This window comes from Sciurus vulgaris (assembly GCF_902686455.1).
Source record: "Sciurus vulgaris genome assembly, chromosome: 18".
Lineage (NCBI taxonomy): Eukaryota > Metazoa > Chordata > Mammalia > Rodentia > Sciuridae > Sciurus > Sciurus vulgaris.
Window position 1 is genome coordinate 33,971,119 of NC_136479.1, and position 22,925 is coordinate 33,994,043.

General features: G+C 51.4%; 1 protein-coding gene across 16 annotated transcripts in view; it reads left to right on the forward strand.

Moving 5' to 3' along the window:
- CUX1 (cut like homeobox 1) overlaps nt 1-22,925 on the forward strand; it is a 315,007-nt gene that overhangs the window by 183,009 nt on the left and 109,073 nt on the right. For all 16 annotated transcript variants that reach the window (XM_079121805.1, XM_079121808.1, XM_079121804.1 and 13 more), the window contains exons 5-8: nt 6,102-6,239; nt 9,376-9,499; nt 13,949-14,025; nt 15,661-15,727. In XM_079121805.1, coding sequence (XP_078977931.1) covers nt 6,102-6,239; nt 9,376-9,499; nt 13,949-14,025; nt 15,661-15,727 — 406 coding nt within the window. The remainder of the gene's footprint in view (nt 1-6,101; nt 6,240-9,375; nt 9,500-13,948; nt 14,026-15,660; nt 15,728-22,925) is intronic.

Here is a 22,925-nt window from a genome sequence, read left to right on the forward strand (position 1 = left end):
ATACGGGGATCTTCATTCCTGGTAGTTTTCCTGGTCCTGAAGTTTCTGTGTCAGATTTTGTTAGAGGCACTCCAGCTTTCTTTTGATTTGTGTTTTCGTGTTGCATCTGTTTCTAACCTTTACCGTTAACCCGTGTCTTCACATTTGTGTCACATCTCTTGTAAATAGTTATGCCCTGCCTTCCAGATCCATTCTGGCCGTCTGCCTCTCCCCTGGAAAGTTAAACATTGTCTTTCGAGGTTGAGGGGAAGTCTTCCATGTCACTCTTTGTGTTTGTCTCACCTGTTTTATTATAGTTATGTTTTTCCTGCTTTGCTTTTTAATGTTTTAGTTGTAGATGGACACTATACCTTTGTTTGTGTATTTGTGTGTGGTGCCAAGGACCCAGTACGTCACAGGTGGCTTAACCACGAGCCACAGCCCAGCCCCTTCTGCTTTCTTTTGATAGAGTCCTTTTTGATTTTATCTCGACATTTACTGTATTAACTGTAACACTTTTTTAATCTTAGTGGATATGTGAGGGCACAGACTAGCCATGTTTAACTTCCCACATTATTTCTTAAAATATCTCACCCCTTCACGTGCAGTGTAAGAACTGCACAGTGGACCTTCGTTTGCTCCCTCTCTCTTTGGCTATTGGTACTCATTTTACTTTTACATTTCTTACAACCCTACAATACAATATCACTACTTTTGCTTTAGCCAACTATCTCTTAAGAAAATTAAAGTGAGAAATAGTACTTTATTTTTACCCATATATTTACTATTTCCGGTGCGGTTTATGCCTTTGTGGAGATTCAGATTCCCACCTGGCCTCATTTCTCAGGCTACAGAATTCTTTTAACGTTTTTATGGTGAGGCGCACTGGCAATGAATTCTGTCCACTTTTGTTCAGCTTGGAAAAAGAAATCTTGACCTTGCCCCAACATTTTAAAGGATATTTTTGTTGGGTATAAAATTGCTGGTGGTTTTTGTTCTTGTAACTCTTTCTGACAGATGTCCAGCTATTTTTATCTTTCTTTTCCTGAACATAATCATCTTTTCTCTGCTTGACAAGATTTTAGGTTTTTATTCTTGTTTTTAGCCATTCAGTTGTGCATATTGGCATTTACTCTTCTATTCAAACAGTTTGAATAATTGTCTGAATTCACTGATTTTTTTTTTCTACCTACAGTACCTATTGTGTTGGTAAGTTAATTTAATGAATTTTTAAAATTCAGATTTTGTATTTTTAAGCTTTAAAATTCCATTTGATTTTTCTTATTTGTCCTGTTTCTCCCCTTATTGTGTTCATATTTTTATTTAAATCCTTGGCCATGCTTATAACAACTGTTCTAGTCTTTGTCTCCAAAGTCTAGATTGAGTAGTTTATTTTACCTCCCAGTTACATTGTTAGCTATAACTCTGGATTGAATTTTAGTGGTTCCTTTAGGATGATTGGATTTGTATTTTTGCAACTGTGTACCAATTAGGAAAATGTATTTGTTGAAACTCAACTGATAAATTTTCAGTTTCCCTGATACTCAGTTTTTCTTTCTTAACTATTCAGAAGCTGTTGCACTTTTATCTTAATAACAAATGGTTTGAAGCCTCTCTTGGCAGGTGTGAGTTGGTAGATAATAAGTGGCACTTACTGAGTGCTAAGCACTCACATGCGTGGCAGTTGTCCACGTGAGTCCTCACAGGGGCCTCAGGATATAGCACAGTTACTATGCCCAGTTTACAGAAGAAGCAGCGAAACTGCACAGAGGTGGCTTGTCAGGGATACACACCAGTAAGTCCAGCCCCCACGCTAAACCACTTCTCTGCACTCCCCCTGCGCTGCGTGGGCCATGGAGACTTTTGATAGGGGATCATGTTGCCTTTTCACAGGTACACGTGGTGATGGGGGCTTTTCCAAAGTCGACTTTAAAACATTGTCACTCTAGCGTGAGTTTCTTTCAAGAAGTAATTTTTTTCCCACTAAGTATTAAAGTATCATTTTTACTTCAAAGACATCAATTGTGTGTTAATAGTTTTGTCATTGTGAGGCAGCACATTACTGACGTGACAACCATTTGCAATCAAAAAACAGGGTAGCTAATTTGGAGCACTTGGCTCTTGTTAAAGAAAACTGTAGAGCTCATCATTAAGCTTCACTGCTCCACCAGCGGAAAGCTGGCAGACCCGTGTGTGGTGTGAAGTCTTGCAGTGGTCTGCCTGTGCCTCATGCCTGCAGCCAGCCCTCTTCTTCTGACAGTCTCCCAGCAGTGGAGGTGATCTCCACCTGGACCTCTGGCTCATTAGACCTTTGGCCCTAGGATGCAGTTTGCTACTTCTGCAACTCTTCTATTTCTCTCCTCATCGTGTTCATATTTTTCTTTAACTCCTCTTTCACAGGACCTTGCTACCACTTTTCCTGTATCACTCTCTCCACAGCAGCCACCCTGGCTCCCTCTGTGCCTTGACTATGCCACACTCGCTCACCACTGGGCCTTTGCACTGGCTACTGCCTCTGCTTAGTGTGAATCTTCAACAAGCTCCTCCTCAGCACCAGCTGTCCCTCCCAGCTCACCTCTTCAGAGCCTTCCTGCCCCTGCCCCCATCTAGGACCCCCCTCCTCTATACTTCCCTCCCCGGGGGACTTGAGTCCAGTTCTGCACACCTGGTAGTACCTGAAGGCATTCTGTCTTGTTGGGTTTTGCTTCCTGTCTCTCACTTCACTAGGATGTTCGAGCTTCCCTGCCCCTGAGGTGGGACCCAGAACCTCGCACATGCTGAGCACATGCCCTACCACTGAGCTGCACCCCTGGCCTCCAGGATAGATCTGCTCCCCACCACGTCCTCCTTGGCAGCCAGGACAGTGCTGACATCATGGGATGCACACCAGCTGCTGGCCGTCGAACTGAGTGCTCCACACTCCCTGCCCCCCTGCCTACTGCATCTGAACCCACAGCCTCCGTGGGTCCAAGTTCTCTGTGCCCAGGTGGTGCCTCTTCCTCGAAGGACCCTGGCCTTCAGAGGGGCATTCTTGCTTTGCCTTTGCTGCTTTCACACCTGATGTACCTGCCGTGAGGCTGTCCCAGAGCAGAGAGTCGCTTAGGAAATACTTGTTAAATTAGTACTTGAAGAGACAGTGTAATTGAGATGGCTGCTGGCTCGGGGAGCAGAATTCTTAATTGGAGTTTTGCGTGCCTGTTTGCCTGGCCAACTTCGTTGCGCTCCTGTCCCTGGGGGAGATGCCAGCCCCTGACACTGCAGGGCCCTCCCCCAACCTCTGCCTGTGATGGCAGGATCAGTGAAGTCACGGTGCATGTCCTTGGCAAAGGTGTGGAATAAGTCGGTGGAGGCCTTGCTGTTGTTTGTTATAATTATGTGCTTTGAGACCCACTGTGTTGCGTAATGGGCTACACAGAAGCTCAGAGTGTCTTGGGAATTATTAGATGATTGTAAAACACTTTGCAAGTTCATCACGTCGGGCGGCTGGAGCTGATGGCAAACCGCGTTGAACTGGAGGCGGGAAGACGGGCCTGTGGGATTCTGTGTTCCTCTGTTACAGATGGGTGTTCTCTTGCCTCCTCCGGACGATTCCTAACCAAGCTACTGCGACTGGAGGCTTCTGACGTGCAGTAGAAGACCTAACAATGCTTTTGAGGGGTTTAAATGGCATTGGAAATCATTAACGAGACAAAAAGCTATGATTTCCCCAGATTAACATGCAGGTTGGGGTTTGGCATGCCGAAATTCATTGTTTTGGTCTCCAGCCCAAACATGCTAGAGTCATTATATTGTCATGTGGTAATTAGCTGTTCTCTAATACAAGTAATAAAAATTAAGCCTAAGAGGTACTTTAGCAATGCCTTTTACATATCCCAAAACAATATTCAGATACTGTCGGCATTTAGTCATTCAGCTACAGTAAAGTTTGGAGCTGAGCACACGGAGGTGTTTGAACATTCGGTTCATTCCTTACCCTGTGACCAGATTTGCCACTCAGGCATTAACCTCTAATAGTGTTCAATTAAATATAGATGCCATAATGAATAATGAGGAGATTGCCAGGATTTTCACTTACAGTACAATGCTCTGAAAATTCATCAGAAGGTCTAGTTGCTATTCACTTGATCATGTGCGAGGTATTTTCGTATGTCCCTGGATTCTTGGCTGAACTGCAGGAGAAGATATTTTTTCCTTTGAAGCAGACGTAGAGGGTCCCGACCTCTTAAAAAGAATGGGCTGGAAACGTTGATGGGAACCTTAGGGCAGGACTTGCAGTGCATGAGCTTCGTTTTTTTTTAAATACGATTGGTACCATAGTCACTCGGGAAAGCCGCCCCAAGTGGCGTGGGTGGCACGTCCCAGGCTGGCCTGTTCTCCGTCTCGCTGTTCTTCCCTGACTGGGGGTCAGTACACATTGCAGTTCCAGGTGGAGGAGGCCGATTCCCCTGGCCACTAGCCCATGCCAGGCCATGCAGGTTGGGGAGGGGCGGCAGGATTGACCTGGGTGACGCCGACATTCTTAAAAAGAAAGAAAAAAAAAACCTCACCTGAAGTTTCCAAGAATGCCATTTTTCCTGTTATTGCTACTCCTGCTTAACAGAACCATCTCCCCAAAATAGCTTTTGAAATCTAATTTAGCATAAATATTTTAATGCTGATTAAAATAATAATGAAAAGCCATAAATGAGAAAGCGACACAGCCACAGACTGCGCACACACAGGAGGAATGCCCAGCAGGCAGGGCTGTGCGTGACCAGCAGCGCTGGGGTGGACCCCGCACTCGGCTCTACTGGCGGGGCTCCACACTGCCAGGACCGGCTCGTGTAAACTCTGCAGGGACAGCGGCACCGCAGAGAGCTCCTGGCTCCTGCCGGACGCGCTCACTGAGGCATGGTGGACCCAGCCCTAGTTTCCAGGAACCAAGGGTGGTCTAAAAAATTAATGACTCTGGCATTTGAAAATTAAGTGAGCCCTTGAATATATACCCTTGTTGATCCGCCAAGCTTGGTGTTTAGCATTCCTCCACAGGAGACTAAATCTCTGCAGCCGTCTCACAGTGATACTGGCGCCCAAGCCAGAAAAAAGTTCAATAATCTTTCCAAGCCCCGTGGACTTGGGTATTCTGCTCTGACAGCCTGAGGACCCTAAAGGAAGTGCCTCGCTGGTGCCCAGCAGGTGGATCATAATTGCCCTGTAGGCTGCAGAAGGAGCCAGGCGTGCTGAACTGACAGAACCACGTCTAATGTCTGCCATCTTGCACTGTATCTGGGTTAAGCTGAAGGCCAAGAGTCAGCCTGTAAATTGCATGTCTGCGATCTCCAGTTTTAGACTGAAGTCCAGTGTTAAGTAAATGGATGGCAAGAACACGTTCATTTAGCCCTGAGACCTCACAGTCCTGGCCTGAATGGCATTCTGCTCTTTGTACCACAGTCAGGAGCTTGGGGACCTCCTGCTATCTTGACACTGGTCTGTAACAGAGTGGTGCTGGGTCACCAGCTGTGCTTCAGTAGGGTCTGTCTTGGGATCAACCAGTGCTCTTCACTGGCTCTTCCCAGCCTCCTTCATCAGTGAAGCAGGACAGCCAAGAGGAGCATCCTATGCTGAGAGAGGGTGGCTTCCCACAGAGTCCAAGGGTTTCTCCCATCCCTCCGTCAGCAGGCCTGGCCCACCGGCTAGCCTGGCCACTCTGGGCCAGCTCTCTGCATCCTGGCCTTTAGTTCCATTTCTGTCCTGTGTCTCTTTCCCGATGTTGGGACACTTAGATGAGAAAGTGTCCCTTAATGTGTCCTGTGGTCCGTGTGCCCCTCTCAGAGTTCCAGGTCCTCCGGGTTCAGCCATGGTGTGGGGTGGTTTCCTGGGGCTCCTGCCTTCGCTGCCCACGTCTCCCTTTGTATCAGGTCGAAGAGTGAAAATCACTTCTGCACCACAGTGGGCCAGTGAACCCCGCAGCCACCCCACCTGTCCTCGCACCTGAGGGTCCTGGGGTGGGTGCCGCCTGCCCTGTCCCAGGCTGGAAGAGGACCGGCCTGGGGGGAGCCTGCGGGGGCTGCCCGGGCGCCCTGGAGGCCTGCTCAAGCCTCTGCCTCCAGAGAAGGGCTCACACGTGCTCTCCTCCCATGCAGATCCCGTGCCAGCTCTGGACCTCGGGCAGCAGCTGCAGCTCAAGGTGCAGCGCCTGCACGACATCGAGACCGAGAACCAGAAGCTGAGGGAGACGCTCGAGGAGTACGGCAAGGAGTTCGCCCAAGTCAGGAACCAAGGTTGGCGCAGATGGGTCCCTGCCTGTCGTCCCCTCCCTGATTACCTCCCATGCTGTCGAGACTGGCTGTAGTTGTTACCCACGTGGTGAAGCCAGGGTGGGGCAAGAAGCAGAGTCATTAAAGACAGCTAACAATGCCACTTAGCCATTTAGGAGTCAGACTTCTCCTCCGCACAAAACTGCATGATTTTGTTGCCCTCAGACCGGGCTGATCAGGATTCTTTGAAAATTCCTCTTGCATATCATGTGATAGGATCTGCCTTTTAAAAGACTGATGTGTTGCCTCCGGGCGCCACCTGTCAGAGAGCCAGCTCATGATCAAAGGGTCACACACAGCAAGTCATTTAGTAATTGCTGCCGATCCATTTTGGCTCCAGACGAGACGCATCCGTGCAGGCTGCTGCTTACGCACTGGCCTTTCGTGTCGGCCTCACCTATTCATTACCAATCTCATGAAAGAAAACAGCTCCTTGGTGTGGTTGCCCAACGTCAGCAAGGCAGAGGGGGCAGAGGTGGCCTGGCTTTTCTATCAGGGAGGAACAAAGAGCCTGCACCTAAAACCCAGATGTGTGTGGAGCCCGGAGCCTCCCGGTGTCTGTGTCTTGGGGAATCCCAGCCCCTCTGCCGCAGTTGCAGGTTTTCCCAACTCCAAGTCACAGCAGCCTGACTGCTTCTTCCTCAGGGGCGAGGAGTCGGGGAGAGCAGCTCCCACCCCTCCAGGCCTCCTGCCTGATGCCCTAGGGGCTGATGGAGAGCTGGTGGTGGGCGCCAGAGACAGACCCGGGAGGGCTGCTCACCAGGTCTCGGGGGGACCAGGACAGTGTGGGAGGAGCCGGCAGAACAGACAGGCCTGGGCCGTGAGGACAGCAGCTGCCCGGCCCCCTATCGGGTCTCTGCATGTCCCCCACAGTCCTCAGAGTACTCAAGCCCTTGGGCCAGCAGAACCTCCTTGCTAGAGCTGGGGATGGTGGGGTGGGCTGGGGGAGCCCATGCCAGCTCAGACCCCACCTCGTTCTGGCTCTGGTGGGCCTTGGGGACTCGAAGGGACAGCCCTGTCCTGCTTGGAAGCAGGCACTGGGCTTATTAAGCTGGGGTCAGGTGCTCCCTTTCCCCAGGAGGAGTCCTTTCTTGTCAGACTCCCCCCGTCCCCATGCTAAAGATGATCTGGCGCTCCTGGTTGCCAGAAGAGCTCGCCGCCACTTGCGGTGGGACATTATCTAAAGGGAGCTTCCTTTAACATGTTTCTTCAGTGACCTCTGGCGGCTGGTTCCAACAGACCCACCCTTGGTTCCGGTGGAGTCTGCTGTTGCCTGCTGGTGGGGGGGGGGGGTGCCATGGGAGCCACAGGCCCTGGGGGTTCCTGTCCCCTTGCCTTGTGTGGACAGTTGCCCACCTCCAGGCGTCGCAGGGTCGCTCACTACCTGAGAGCGCGGAATGCTCTCTCCCCAGCAACCCCCTGAGGGGCTTTATAAAATGAAACACATCGCCCAAGCCCGAGAACCAGCGCCCCAGAGGCAGAGACCTGGTGGGTTCCCTTGGTTGTCATTGCCTAGCTGTGTGGCCCTGGGAGGTGACCCTGCCTGATCAGGAGCTACTTTCTCAGGGGCAGTTCTCTTCCTCCCCATTGAGGTTTTTTGAAGACTACCTGAGAGCAGGGGAATCTCAGCCAGTATCAGCTTCTTGAACTTGTTTTTGACAGAAGTTCCCCCTTCTTAATTTATTGATAACAAATTTTCTTAATGGGGAGTCACTTTCTTCTTGTCTTCCCAGTGTGACCTGATCATGACTTGGAAGTCTGGGGTGCTGTTGCTTTTCGTTGAAAGTCAGAGCTGTCATATAGATGGCCAAGAAGTTAGAGCAGAGCCGGGCATGGCGCACACCTGCAGTCCCCAGCTCAGGAGGGTGGCAAGTCCTAGGCCAGCCCGCACAGCTTACTGAGGCTGGGATGTGGCTGAGTGGTAGAGTACTTGCCTGCCACACACAGGACTTGAGTTCCCTCCTTAGTACCGCAAAAAAATAAAAAGGAGTTAGAGCAGGAAAAGCATTTCTGAATTGTGCACTGTGACCCCTCCCCCATTAAGGATGCGCAAATCGGGGCCTGGGCACAGCCAGTGAGGGTCCCTCTGCCAGCACCTTCTACCCACAGCTAGAGTGCCTGGTGAGATGCCAGGGAATGCCCTGGACACAGGTCCAGGCAGTAGCGGAGGGCCAGGGGCTGCAGGATGACTTGCCCCGGGCGTGGGCGCTGCTGGTCAGTGAGCAGCCCCAGCGGCTCAGTGAGACCCCAGACTCCTCAGAAGGGGAATGGTTGCGTTGCCAGGGCTGGCAGCAGCAGGCACCAACCCCACGACAGTGCCTCCTCCAGCTGCTGGTCCCCTGCATTCCCACGGACGCCTGTGGGTCCAGGTGGGACCACGTCCGCCAGGCAGGGAAAGCCACCTGGCCTCATGGTTAAAGCTGAGGGCTCTCTGTGGCCTTTTTCATTATGTGGAACCCAGAGGGCCTTCCTTAGAGGAAGAAAAGACAGAAGTCAAACCAGTGACCCCATCGGACATTTGAGGGGAGAAATAGGGCACCTTCTGGGTGGGTCGTTTGGGGCCTGGAAGAGTAGCATCTCCAGGGCAGGCCCTCCCAGCCGAGGAGACGGCCCTGGGCCCCAGCTCCTGGAGTCCTGCCCCTGGGAAAGCAGCAGAGCTCCCAGCCAGGCCTGCAGACCCAGGGCCCCCTTTCCACAGCATGCACCACGATGAACTGTGGTCTCCGTAAGAAAGTACTTAAACCCACACTAAAACTTTATTAATCTTCTCTCAGTGGAGGGCTAATTTAAGACGCATCAATACGACGATATTATATTTTACCATTGATTTCCCCTCTTTTCTTAAAGTGTGCTAGAGACACCAGAGCGCTCCTTCCCAGCAAAATCCATTGATCCTCCTCATCCTGAACACTGGAAGTTCAATTTAACATTTAGGGAGTAAAAGGTCTCCAAAGAGACTCGTAAGCATCGATTTTGTGTCGGGGTGAACAAGCTAAAGTTTAAAACCCGCCGATCCTGCTGGTGACGGAAGCCCGTGCTCACGGCCGTGGAGCCCGCTTCTCTTGCTGGAGGTTTTTCTCTCTTTCCTTCCTTTCTGCAGAGGTTACGATAAAAGCACTTAAAGAGAAAATCCGAGAATACGAACAGACCCTGAAGAGCCAAGCCGAGGCGATTGCTCTCGAGAAGGAACACAAGTTGCAAAATGATTTTGCTGAGAAGGAGAGGTGAGTGTGGTCCCGGCTCCCACCGTGGTCAGCTTTCACCCCTGAATGAGACATGAGACCCTTGGAAAAACGTACCTATGGAACCAGCCCAGGGGGTAAACAAGGTCCCAAGGGCCCGAGGCAAAGTTTTGCTTAAAAAAAGAAAGCAGCCAGGACCCTTCCTTTGTGGGCGACCTTGAGTGCAAGGGATTCAGCCGCCCCTAGTGGTGGCACCAGGAGACGAGGCGTGTGTCGCTTAACAAGGTGGCACCTGGTGGCTGTACCTGAGCTAGAACAGACAGGGTCCTCATCATGACTGTTCTCCATGGGGAAGGCCCCAGGGGCGGAAGAGCTCCTTCTGCCCTCTGCAGTGAGCGGTGGCCCGGCACATCCCTCTCCTCTCCCTCTCCCTCGCACCTGCGTGTGCACACACGCCATCTTGGGCTTCGTCGTGGTGGTTCTCCTGTTTTGTCTGTTCACGACCTCAGTGCTTCAGAAATCAAGGAGGCAGAGCTTCCCTGATCCGAAAATCTGAAATGTTCTAAAATCCAAAACTTTTCAAGAGCTGAAGAAGCGAGGGGACTTGGGGGTTGGGGGTTGCTCAGTGGCAGGATGCGTGCTCACCATGCAGGAGGTTCTGGGGTTTGAGCCCGGTGCCAGACAGAAACAGCTGAGGATTTTGCAGCATTTCAGATTTTCAAATTAGAAACGCACATTCAGTAAAATCTCTTCACATATTCCAGAATCCAAAAAAAAAATTTCCAAAGTCTGGACCACTCATGGTCCCAGGCATTTCCGATAAGAGCTACTTAGTCTCTGTTAGTGAAATATGTGGGTGTGTCATTTAACCAATGCGAGTGCTGGATTTCTAATGGCCTACTGTGCCCCCAGTTTCCCTAGTGTGCCGATTTAATGAAAGCTAAATCATTTCTAAACACTGTAAGGACTGCTAAGCTGGCTCTTCCCCCTGTATAAGTCATATTTTTAAGAATCTTTTGGTTATGTTATTGAAGTTATTAGCCACCCTAGCATGAAGAAATGCATATATCCATTGAAAGGAAGTTCTAAACTAGAGTTGAAAGTTGGCACCAGGCTGGGTCAGGAATGGCAGGCAGTGTTGTCGGGTGTTTCCCACTGGTTTTGTCCACCACCATGCAAACCCTGCAGGACGGGCTCCATGAAGGCCTTGGGTGTCTGGGCTGGCATGTGGCTCAGAGGTGCAGCACATGCTCAGCGTGCACAGGGCTCCAGCTGCAGACCCAGCGCCACTCGGCACAAGACGGTGGCCCACGCCTAGAAGCTGAGGCAGGAGGATCACCAGCCGAGCCTCACTGTGGCAGCTTGGCAAGACCCTGTCTCTAAATAAAATATAAAACAAAAAGGGCTGGGGGTGTGGCTCAGTGGTGGTCCCCTTGGTACCACTGGAAAGGAAAGGAAAGAGGGGGGAGAAACTCAGGTATCTCACAGGAGCCTCCAGGAAGTGCTGTTAAACTGACTTCATTCCAAAAGAAATGCCAGCTTCCACTCACCCCATGCCCACTCTGCCCCAAAACTCTGCCAGCTACTTGCAGTACGTTTTCACAGAGCGGCCAAGGTGGACTGCAACACACGCCACCTCATTTTTTAAATATATTTTCTAGTTGTGGATGAACATGATTTTATTTATTTATTTCTATGTGGTGCTGAGGATCGAACCCAGTGCCTCACGCGCGCTAGGCAAGCGCGCTACCACTGAGCCCCAGCCCCAGCCTATACCATCTCATTTTGCAGAGAGAAATGAATCCCAGGTTGGCCCTGCTTGAACTGTTGTAGCTCACCAGGGTCAGAGGCAGGAGCAGGACTCCGGAGGGCCCTGCCCACCTGCCTCTGGCAGCCCTCCAGGAAGGACCTAGGCCAGTCCTGGGGGCCACCCAGCTCTGCAGGCAGCACATAGCCCCCTGAGAGAAGTAACAGCAGGGCTCTTGGCAGCTAGCGTGGCTCTGCTCCGAGGTAAATTCCCCTCGAGAACTCGCTCGGTGCCCAGAGAGCTCTCCCCCACGTTAATGGCGGGTCGGGGTACAGGCAATCAGAATGTGCTCCCTCGAGGAACGGGTGAGTCCAAGGCAGGCCCTGGCTACCTGGAGGGTTATACAGCCTTAGAAATCACGGTTCAGTAGAGTTGGGAATGACCTAAGAGACGTGCCCAGCGTGGCACCGAGTGGGAGACGCCTGGGCACACGCAACTCCCCACTCTGACTGCCACATCTGTCCGCCTCACTCACCAAAGCCGGGAACAGGCTTACGCGGAACTGAGTGCTGCTGAGCTGGCTTTTCAAATTGGGTAGAAGGATTCATTATATTAAAAGATGCGAATGACTGACTGTCGGGGCATGAAGCTAGATCTCTATTCCCTCATTCTTCATGCCAGAAACATCAAATTGAACCCAGGATTTAAATATCAATAATGAAATCACATACATCCTGGAAGAAAACTTGGATACATATTTTGTTTTGAATAATTTTTAAATGCAGAAATCTTTCCAAGAATACAAGGAAACTGGGAAGAAATGTTTGCACCAAATAAGACAAAGGCTAATTTTCTATACAAGCAAAGAGTTTTTGCAAATTAATAAGAAAAAAAAAATCAACCCTACCAAAAGTGGGCAGAGGTGATAGGCAACTGTTTCATAAAAGGAACAACGTTCAGCTCTACTCAGCAGTAAAATGTCAAGTTTGATTTTAACCAGTGCTGCCTGGGCACACAAAACGTTCTCACATATTGTTGGTAGGAGTTTAAACTGATGAGGTATTTTTGTTTCTGTTTTTGTTTTGTGGGAAAGTCTCTCAATATCTATCAAAACAAAAACCAAATTTCACATAGTCTTTGACCATTAGAATTCCTCTGTCAGAATTTTATCCAACAAATTCACTCTCAAAATTATGCAACAGTATCTACTTAAAGATCATTAAGGAAATGTTTAACAAAAAGAAACTATGAACAGTCTAAGTTTCCATAGAGGAATGAAGGATGGCTTTGTATGCCAAAGTAGAGCATTTCCAGAATATGGAAATAAATGAGAACAATAAGTGGCAGAATACATTGTATCTCATGATCCATTTTGTAGTAGAAAGTGAAGGCTGAAGCAGGAGGATCACAAGTGGGAGGCCAGCCTCAGCAACTTAGTGACACCCTGTCTCAAAAAAATAATAAGGGCAAGGGATGGCTCAGTGGTGGAATACCCCTAGGCTCAGTGCCCCTCACCCCACAAAAGAAAGAAGGAGTAGGAAGTCCATATTTCATGGTAGTGTATTACATATTAGTTGACATTCCACAACACACCTACTATGTGACACGTTAGTTTATATTGCACCACTGTGTGTCACAGGTGACTTTATGTTCTGTACTGTGTCACATATTAATTAACATTACACTGTAGCATGTTTCATGTTCACACTGTCCTGTTAAAGCAGTTCATTGTATTGCGTTACATATTAGTTTATATTTCACTGTAGTATAGAAACTATGAGTTTATATTTTCTTATACTATGTTGCATGTTCACTTATATTATACTGTAGTACGTTACTTGTTACCCTGAATTTCTATACATACAGAAATATTTTAGAAAGATACAAACTATCCAAGGAGTAGAAATGGAGCCAAAGAAGAGAGGACTTTTCCATGCTTATGTAAAATTTGATTTTTTTTTAAAAAACTCTGAGCATATCTTAGATTTATAATTGAAATACATGAAGGTACTAGCAGTGCTTTCCTGCAGGGGCTGGAAATTTGAGTGTTTTTTGTTTTTTTAGCTGTATCATTTTTCCTTTTCTGTGTTCCCAGGTTCATTATGTTGAGAACATATGTTATATTCATATGATGCAAAAATAATAAACTTATTTTTAGAGCTTTCTGCCGATTAGGAGGAAGGAATGCTGTCACTGACCGGGGGACTTAGTGGAGATCATGGGAAGCGTGGCTATGTGGGTGCAGCCTGAGACATTCCCGATCTTCCCATTCGGCACTGCAGTGCCATTTGCATTCCATTACAGCCGAGATGGGACAGCTGTCACATCTCTTTAGTACATCCTTTATCCCAACAAATTCCTTCTTTGTGTCAGCAGAATGTAAATGTATCACTCTTCCTGGGCGAACTTCAGGAAACAATGAGCGCGTGATGACGGTATTTTTCCCTTTTTAATATCCGGCATCTCGAGAACAAGTTGCATTTAGGATAACCTTCCACACCAGTCACCACACGTCAGGTCCTCCCGCTGCGCCCTTCGCGTTACATAACGTGCAACTGCAAAGCCGGGCGTGGGCGGTTCGCGCAGGGGCCCCCGGTACCCAGGGCACGGAGAGTGACAGCTGATGGAGGGCTGCTGCCAGCTGTGCCTCCAAAGAGGCGAGCTGATGGTGCAGCTCCGCACCGCACAGGGCGTCCAGTTGGTGGGCAAGGTGACCAATGGGGCTTCGTTCTCTTGCTTTTCAGACAGCTGCAGGAGACACAGATGTCGACCACCTCGAAGCTGGAGGAAGCGGAACACAAACTTCAGACTCTGCAAACAGGTCTGGTGCTCCTCATCCTAAGTCAGCGGGCGCAGGGCGGGCTGGAGAGAGCAGGTACCTCCCAGCCCACAGTCACTCCTGGGGACGCTGCAGGGCTGCAGAGCCCACTGCACAGTGCTGCCCCAGCCCAGCTCTTCGCCTGACTCCATTAGTCACTGCGCTGAGTTGTGAACGTGGAGGTGGGAGGCTCCACTGCCGCTTCCACCAGCCATCCTTTCTTCCTGTTCTTTTTTCCAACAAACACATCTAAATCACCAAACTGTCAAGGACTGACATTTCATTTAGAACAATAATAGGGGGAGAAACTTATTTCTACCCTAAGTTAAGGAGAACAGTAATAGCAGAGCCTTAAATTTTAACAGATACCAAAAAAGGTTATGCTACAGTTGGCAGTTTCTTTAAACTTTTTTTTTTTTTTTTTTTGCTCCCTCTTCCTGTCTTTTTGGAAAGGGAAGCAGCAGTGTATCTTTAATGTACATGTGGGAAAGAACTTTAGAAGACATTGTAATTGAGGTTAAAACACTAGCGACAGGCAGGAAAGAATCACAAGTAACAGATGCGGACAGCATCCAAAGGGCGCAGACTCAGCAGTGGGGACCAAGGCATGGCAGAGCGCAGGCCTAGCGTGTGCTGGGCTGCGTTCCATCCCCAGCACCACAGATCTTTAAAAAGGAGATATTTATATAAAGACCAGCCACAAATCCGTGAAAATAGAGAAGCAGTCCAGTTGAATAATGAGCGAGGGACAGGAACATGCAGTCCACAGGAATGTGCCAGCGGCTCGCATGTGAGAAAAGGTGGGGGAGAGGCAGGTGAGACCAGAGGAAGACGTCAGCAGCCTTTTTCTTCATTGGTAAAGCCCAGTGCCGGTGAAGGGTAGGAATACGTCATGCTCAGGCCCAGAGGGGATGCGAGCTGCCCACTGGGAGGCTGGCCAGGTGGTGTGCGTGGGAAGGTCACTGCCGAGCTCCTCACCCAGCAGCGTCATAGCCCAGTATTCTGAGAGTGGAGCTGGTCTTTACTGTGGTCACCTGTGCCCAGACTTCATGCCACCTTGCTAAGGCAAAGGGGAGAGTCTCCCATAGGATGGGAGGAGGAAGAAATTGTCTGTGTGTACAGCAGTGACCACAGCAGTGGGGAAATGTCCTGAGAAAGGTGCCATCGGGCGATCGTGCTGAGGAGTGTAGTAGGTTGGTCCCTTGGCAGTTGGAGCGTAGGCGGGCCGGGCAGCCAGCGTCACCTGGAGAACTGTTCACAGCAGACTTTCTTTCTCAAGTAGAATAATGATAAAGTATAACATAGTAAATACACAAACCAGCCACAGACTGTCATCGAGTGTCACCATTGCTAGCTGTAAGTGTTGTCTTTATACAACTGAAGCATCATTGGGGCATGCCTATCAGTTACATGTGGAAGGATTTTGAAACAAAGATATTCTGTAACAGGGAATTGACTCAGAAAGGATCAGCTTGGACTGGGCCAGGTGGAGCTGGGGTGGCTTTCTTGTCCCACTTTTCCTGCCTTTGTCCTCTTGTCTGTTTTGAAATGGGGACGTAGTGCTTGCACGTGTTCCTTTCTTTATTAATTTAAACAATTAGCATCTTACCTCACAGTTTTCTGCCCTTGTCTTTTCAGCCCTGGAAAAAACTCGAACAGAATTATTTGACCTGAAAACCAAATACGATGAAGAAACTACTGCAAAGTAAGTTCCGCGTCGTGTGCCAACTCCAGAGGTCGGCTTTGTGGGTTAGGTTTGTGACATGTCCAGGTGACCACAGGCTCGTGCTGGCAGCTGGGCCTCCTCAGAGCTTCGCCTGTTCCTAAGCAAGTCTGGGGAGACGGCTTGTCAAGGGGGGCATTTCTCCACGGGGCTTGGCGGGCAGGTGGGGTCCCTTGGACCTGGGCCACACACACGCCCGCCCTCTCGTCACCTGGCAGTGCCTGCAGGCGCACCTCTGTGGGGCCACCCTGGTGGGCAGTCACACCACGCTCAGGTCCTGCCTGGCCCTCATCGGGGACTTCAGGGAGGACAACTGCAAGTACCCTGTCACTGGGATACAGGAGGTGGGATGGCCCTAAATCCCAAGGAGATGACAAAGCTGCTGAGACAGCTCTCGGCCATGGCCACCTCGGCCACATCCAGGCAGCAGTGCCACTTTTCCTGTCTGGAAGCCTCAACAGACCCTGTGCCACCGGCAGCGGCGTCCCTCAGGTCACCCTGCCCAAATCACCAAGGAGCTCCCGTCCCTCCTCTGCTGTGGGTGCAGGTGCTCAGCGTCGCTCGGGCCCAGCACACTCGTCCTTGGCTTGGAGGTTGCTGCTGCGTCCACTGTCCTCGGGACACTGTGGGTGAGCTCTTTCTTGTTCATGGCCCGAGGCCTTGAGAGCCCAGCTACAAGCCCCGGTGGGCATAGTGGCTTTGCCTCTGTAAAACCGCTCCACAAAGACCCAGAGGTCCTGGTCAGCCCTGCGCGCCTGGCTGGCTTCTTGGCGGATCTGAACTCGGTGGGAGCTGCCCTGTGGCTTGCCTCATGGTGTGCCAGGACAGGGTGGAGCCAGCAGGGCCCGAGAGGGCGGCAGTCCGCCTGTCACTCTGCAGTCCCTCAGCTGTGGTGTTGACGCCGTCCTGGGGGCAGCCAGGACACGGCTGCTGTTGGCAGTGGGCACACATGCCGTGAGCCCTCTCCTCCACAGGGGGAGCCCAAGAGCCCCCCTCCCCCCCAGGTCGCCAGAGCGAAACCACACCTCTGCCAGCACGGAGCTGGGCCCTCTGAGCTCCTCGGGGTGCCTGTCCCTTCACCAGCCACGCTTACTCCCTCTTACTTCTGCTGGGACTTCAGGCTTCTGAAGAGGCCGTTGTTCCCAGGAAGTCTGGCTTTTAGAACTTGTGTTCTTTCAGGCCGAGGCACTCAGTGCTTTAGATCTCTGTCCCTCCTGGTGTTGCTCTTCCACAGAGGTCTACAGGTGGGCGCGTGCGGGGACCCCGTGTCGCCTGCCCTGGACGTCTGTTCTGTGTGGCAGTGGGTCCGATCGTACCACGGGTTCTCGTTGCTCTTACTAACCATGCGTCTTTCTGAAGGGCACCAGTGGTTCCGCGTGTCTGTGATCAACCAGAATTTACTTCATTCCACACTTCGTTACAGATGCGTCCTCTGTGGTGCTAGGGGAGGCAGAGGGCGGGGCTTCTCCACATGGCTGGAGGAGGGAGAGCAGTGCGGTAGGGAGGGTCCCCAAAACCAAGCACAGACCTGCCATCTGATGGAGGGACCCTACCCCAGGGGACATGTCCAGAGGAGCTGGACTCAGCATTTCGCAGGGACACCTGCACTCACGTGTTCCTTACAGCCTCACGCACAAGGCCAAGATGTGGACACCACTGCGTCCACCAATGGGTGAGGAAAATGCTGGGCACACACCGTGGAATGCCTGCCAGCCCAGGATGAGGGCAGCCCTGCCGTTCACAACCACACGGACGTCTGTAGGGCGTCCTGAGTGAAGTGAGCAGACAGGAGGACCAAGGCCGCGTGGCCTTACTGACCTGGGAAAGCGGAACCCAGGGGTGGAGTTGGACGGCTGTCAGACGAGCTGCGGGCGACAGGGAGCGAGACGTTGGTCAGGGGCTCAAATTTCCAGATAGGTTTTGAAATATATCGTACAGTCGGGGATGGTAGCCAGTAGAAATTCTCATTATCTTTCAAGATCACTCACCATAAAAAGTGGTAGAGTCCCTGCAAAGTTCAAGGCCAGCCTCAACTACTTAGCAAGGTTCTATGCAACTTAGACCCTGTCTCAAAAAATAAAAAGGGCTGGTAAAGCACCCAGTGGTAATATAACCCTGGGTTGAATCCCCAGTACCAATAATGATAATGTTAATATTAAGTGAGGTTACAAATAGGTTAATTTGCTTATTTAATGATTCTGCATCTTTTACAAAACATCATGGTATACCCCATAAATGTGTAGGTAGTTATGATTTGTCCATTTGATTTTTTTTTTAACTCGCGTGGCACCCTCCCCGAGCACCCCAGTGCTTTTTGCACTATGTGCTGTTGTCTTTGTGAGGTCGGTTCAGTGAGTGAGGACCAGCGAGCCAGGTAATAGAATAGAAAACAAACCAATAGAACAGAGAGCATCCGGGCTCCTGGTTCTTTCTGTGGCACTTCAAAATTATGTCTCTGAATCCAGAGAACAGAAACCTAGTTCCCGGGTCAGGTGAGAAAGGTGCTCCTGCCCCGAGGGGCACAAGTGCTCCCCTCCCGCAGCCAGCCTCTCCTGTCATGCTCTGGCTGTGACACCAGGGAGGTCCTGTTAGCCTTGAGCTCCACCCACTTGGGGAGAAGACACCGCCTGGTGGCATGAAGTGCTCCAGAGTAACAGCCATGTCCACTACTTGTCACGCGACAGCTGGTTGATCCATTGTGTGGAGCCAGGTGTCTTGTTTTCTTACTGGACTAAAAGCCACATGGAAATTTTGCTTCTATTTAGTGGGTTTGTTTTAGGAGTCAAGGTCAAAAAAGCAACTGAGACAGAGTTCCTGGAAGAGAAGGGCTTAAATTCCCTCCACTCTCTCAGGTTTCTGTCTCTGTAAGATGGGAAAGTAGCCACGGGGGAAGTGAGCAGGGGCAGAGCCAGAGAGGAGAGGAAGGGGCCGGCCATCTCCCGTCCCCACCCTCTTCTGGCCTTGCTATTGGCCAGGCTGATGCAGGTGGTGACACATTTTCTCAGCCAGAGCTGCCTGCTGACAGGGGAGTGATTGGCCAGCTCTCTGCTGCCCTGCTCCAGAGGACACCACTGGAGGTGCAGGGGGAGGACTGGGAGGGTTTCCAGTCACTGTTCACAGAGGCACTGGCTCCAGGGCCACTCCGGAGAAACCGCCTCTGCCATTTTGACAGTGACAATATTAAATGTTGGAATAGTCACCTACCTGATGGAGCAGTCACCCAGGGACTCCCAGAGGCGGGTCCTCCCGACCCCTGGACCATCATAGAACCCTGGCATCAGCCAGGAAGCAGAGTCAACTGGTGTGGACTCACAGGAAATGGTTCTAGCCCATTCCATCCTAGGTGTACACAGAGACCCAAAAGATGCTTCCCCCAAAGTCCAAATGAAAATTAGCACCTTTCTTGCTGAGTTTCCCTGAGTTACTTGTTATAACAAGTAGGAAATAGAAGCCAGAAGGACGGAGGATCAGGGCTGGGCTGCGGCTTCAGGCGGCACTTGCCCGGCCCCCACCCCAGCCCCACACGCATAGGAGAGTGGAGGTGGAGGTTCTGTCTTACAGAGATGCCTCCGGGGCCTGGTGACGAGGCCGTGGCTCCTCCCGGGCTCATAGTAAGAGACTCTAGTCTCGCCTAGCAGGGAGCAGGCAAAGGGTGGTGGGCATGAGCGCCTGCAGCAAGAGGAACGTGGCAAAGGCGGGCAAGGCTCGGGCGGTGGGCCCACTCCCGTCGTGAGCCCACGGTGCTCAGATGCCTCCTTTGAACTGTGCCTTCTGGCAGGTGCAGATCCTGAGCCTTCTGTGGTTCAGTTGGGAGACACCACTGTAGCCCAGCATGGCCATGTCTGGGATGGAGGGGACAGGACTGGCTCGGTGTCCGGCAGGGTCTTTGCAGGATGCAGACAGCACTGTCGTGGGGACAGGCAGAGGTGGGCCTGTTTCCCGAAGCGGGAGGTGTGGGGGTTGGCGCAGGGCCTGGCTGTACCAGGAGGAACTCGCCTCCGACCAGTGGAGCAGGGAAACCTCAGGCCTTACCCCATCCCACCCGGACTCCCAGGCCAACCTAGTGAGCGGGCTGAGCGAAGAGGAGCTCTCAGTGCCAGGAAGCCGAGGGAGTTACCCAGCGTGCCTTCCTGGAGGACGTGGGCTGGAGTTTCCATTTTGTCTTTTTGTTCTGCCTTGAGATAGTGTCTAACTGTGGCCTAGGCTGGCCTCAGCCTCCTGAGCTCACGTGATTCACCTTCTTCTTCCTCCCTCCTCCTAAGCAGCTGGGACTGAGGCACCACTTCAGCTGGCTGGGACTTGAGCCTGGGAGAGGGGTTAGTTGGTTTGAAAGGGCCAGGCCCGTCTGAGGTCCCCAAAGATGAGCCAGCGGGTCTGCAGGGATACTGGGCTGGGTTTAGGCTGAGCTCAGGCTCAGCTGGGCATTTCCCAGGTCAGAAAGCCACCGGAGCCAGCAAAAGGCAGCACAGGGCCAGCCACTCGCTGTAAATGGTTCCCGAAGTAAGTAAGCCACAGCAAGTTCAGAGAATGGCAATGCTGCTTTCTTCACTTTGAAGCAAATGTCTCGGTATTCGAGATCCCACGAGGCGCACCTTCCGCCTTCCTCTCCCTTCTGTTCTGGAAGGCTCATTGCTTCACTCTGCTTCAGGTCCAGCCTGCACGTGTTTTATCAGATCAGAGTGTTTTTTAGTCAAATATATAAACGTAGTACTCTGGGGGGCAAATCTTTGTACACGTGACCTTAAAACCCTTACAACCATGTTCCTGTGGGCAAGGAGGGTGGGAAGGGAGGGAAGCTTCTCTTTTAACAGGGAATTGGAAGGCAGAATGAAGATGGGCTCTGGAGACAGGGTGGCCCGGGAGGGGACCCCTGCACTCCAGCCTGCTCTGTGTGACAAGCTGTGGCCTCCCTCCCTGGCTTTCCCCACCTGCACGTGCAGTCTCCACGTGGCCGCAGCAAGTAGCAAAGTGCACATGCGCAGCACTGGCAGAGCGAGAGCCAGGGAGGGTCCACAGATGCAACGCCAGGGCCCAGAGCGGCTCTGGGGGCAGCTGGCCTTGCAGGGGGTGGACCAGGAGATTGGAAGGACACGCACTGCCTGTCCTCCGTGGGGTCCGCCATCCCCCTCACCTCCGCCGTTGCAGTGCGAGGCTGTAGGTCGAAGGCACCAGCCTGTCCTGAGACCCCTTGGTGGAGTGCAGTCATCGCCATGCGTCAGCTGGGACAGCACGGGCTGGCTGTGACGGGGACAGCAGCAGTAAAGTTTTCCATGTGTAGGCTTGAAGCAAAATGTAATTAGCCTTTATGCGCAGAACAAGGCCCCATTGATGAACACAGCTGGTCTTTGTTTTGTCCTGTCATTGAGAGTGGGAGGTAAAAGTGCTCTTCTTCATGTTTATTAATGCGAGATTCCTTAGACAAATGGCAGGCACAGCTTAATATTTGTTGGAACGTGGAGGGGCTTGCCAAAACAGTTGTTGTGTAAGCGGATTGCAGCGCTTCAGATTATAACCGTTTCTGGGTTAAATAAATGAATTATTTCTGCTTGCTTTTTTTCCTATGAACCTCCTCAGATGGTCGCCCTGTCCAGTACCCTCCCCCTGTGTCTCTTAGCAGATGGAGGTAGCACCCTAATGGACTTGACCCTGGAGAGCCTGGCAAAGCCCAGGGCTGTGGATCTGGGCCTTTACAATTGGCGGTGCCCAGGAGAGGCCAGGAAACTCCACTGCCCTTCTCCCTGGGCTGGGCCGCCCAGCTGTCCTCTGGCCCTCGGGTTCAGGTCACTGCTGTCCCTGCCAGGAGCCTCCTAGCTGCACAGGCACAGGAATTCCCACTTTGCTGCAGTCCATGGCCACCTCTTTGCTCTGCCCTCAGATCTGGGTGACAGGGAGCTTCAGTGGAACACACGCAGTCAGCCTCTTACATTCCTCCAAACATGTGGGCGGGGCCTCCGAGCCCTGGTGAAAGGAAATATTGAATTGCACTGAAACACTACATTTTTTTTTTTTATAACTAGTGCTAGTCTTTGGAGAATTTGCATCTCCCAAACCTTTCCTGCCAGTCAAGTTCACGTTTCTTAAGGTTACTCGGTCGTGTTCCCGGCCTCTACACCCTTTTCAAAGAATGACATCGTATATCCAGTAGTTTCATCGCGTGTTACAAAGAGGTGTTCATGAGGAGCCTCAGGTGGGCCAGTTTTGGAGTATTTGCTTTGTGTCACATGTGTGACTCGTGTTTATTACACCCAGCAGCCAGCCCTGGACAAGATGAGACTCCCCCAGCAAGCCCAGCAGAGAGCTTTATTGAAATCATTTAGGGGAACCAGACCCTGCATCACAGGGATAGGGACCTCCACGTCCCAGCAGAGGACAGATGATAGGTCTTAAAAGATGAGGAAAGGGGCGCAGGAAGACTCGGGGAGGGCAGCCCCATGCCCTGCATGAGGACACACAGGTGCCCTCGCGCTGCTGGTACCAGACTCTCGTACCAGGTGGATGTGTGTCAGTGTTTGCTACTGGAGCAGCTGCCAGGAAAGCTCCTACTGTGCACAGGACACAAATGAGGATCATCTGAGAACACGGCCTGGACTTTGCTGCCTCCTTTGGTCACAGCGTCCAGTGCTTTTTCCGTGAGACCGCAGTGGTCTTTGCAGTCCCTCTTTGAGGCTGAGTGTGGCTCTGTGGTGGAGGCTTGCCTAGCATGCACCAGGCCCTGGTTCCAGTCCCGGCACTGCAGAAAGATAGTAAGAAAGTCCTCCAAGGCTGCCTTTGTAGCAGGGCAATGTCACCTGCGGAGGGCTGAGCAGGCAGTGGCGGGCCCCCCGAAGGGTTCAGTCCCTTCCCACCCCAAGAGCCCTCGTGCAGTTGGGTCTTTCCTTTATTTTCTTGACGGTTTCACAGGGAAAACTCCGGAAACGAGGCCAGGTGGAGCCCTGCTGACTAAGCCTGAGAATCACACGGCAATTTCTGTCCTCATAGAAGACAAACATCGCTTCCCCCGATTGAATTCGCAAGGACCAACTTAAGTGTCATAAAACGCAGTCCCTCCTGTACCTTTAAGAATGTAACGTTTTCTATTTCCTGTCTTTTTGATGAGTCATCAATTTCCAGTACGAGTTGCTGTAATTATCCCGGTCAGATTAATTTCCCTAAAAATAGAGAAGCAGTTACTTTTACGATC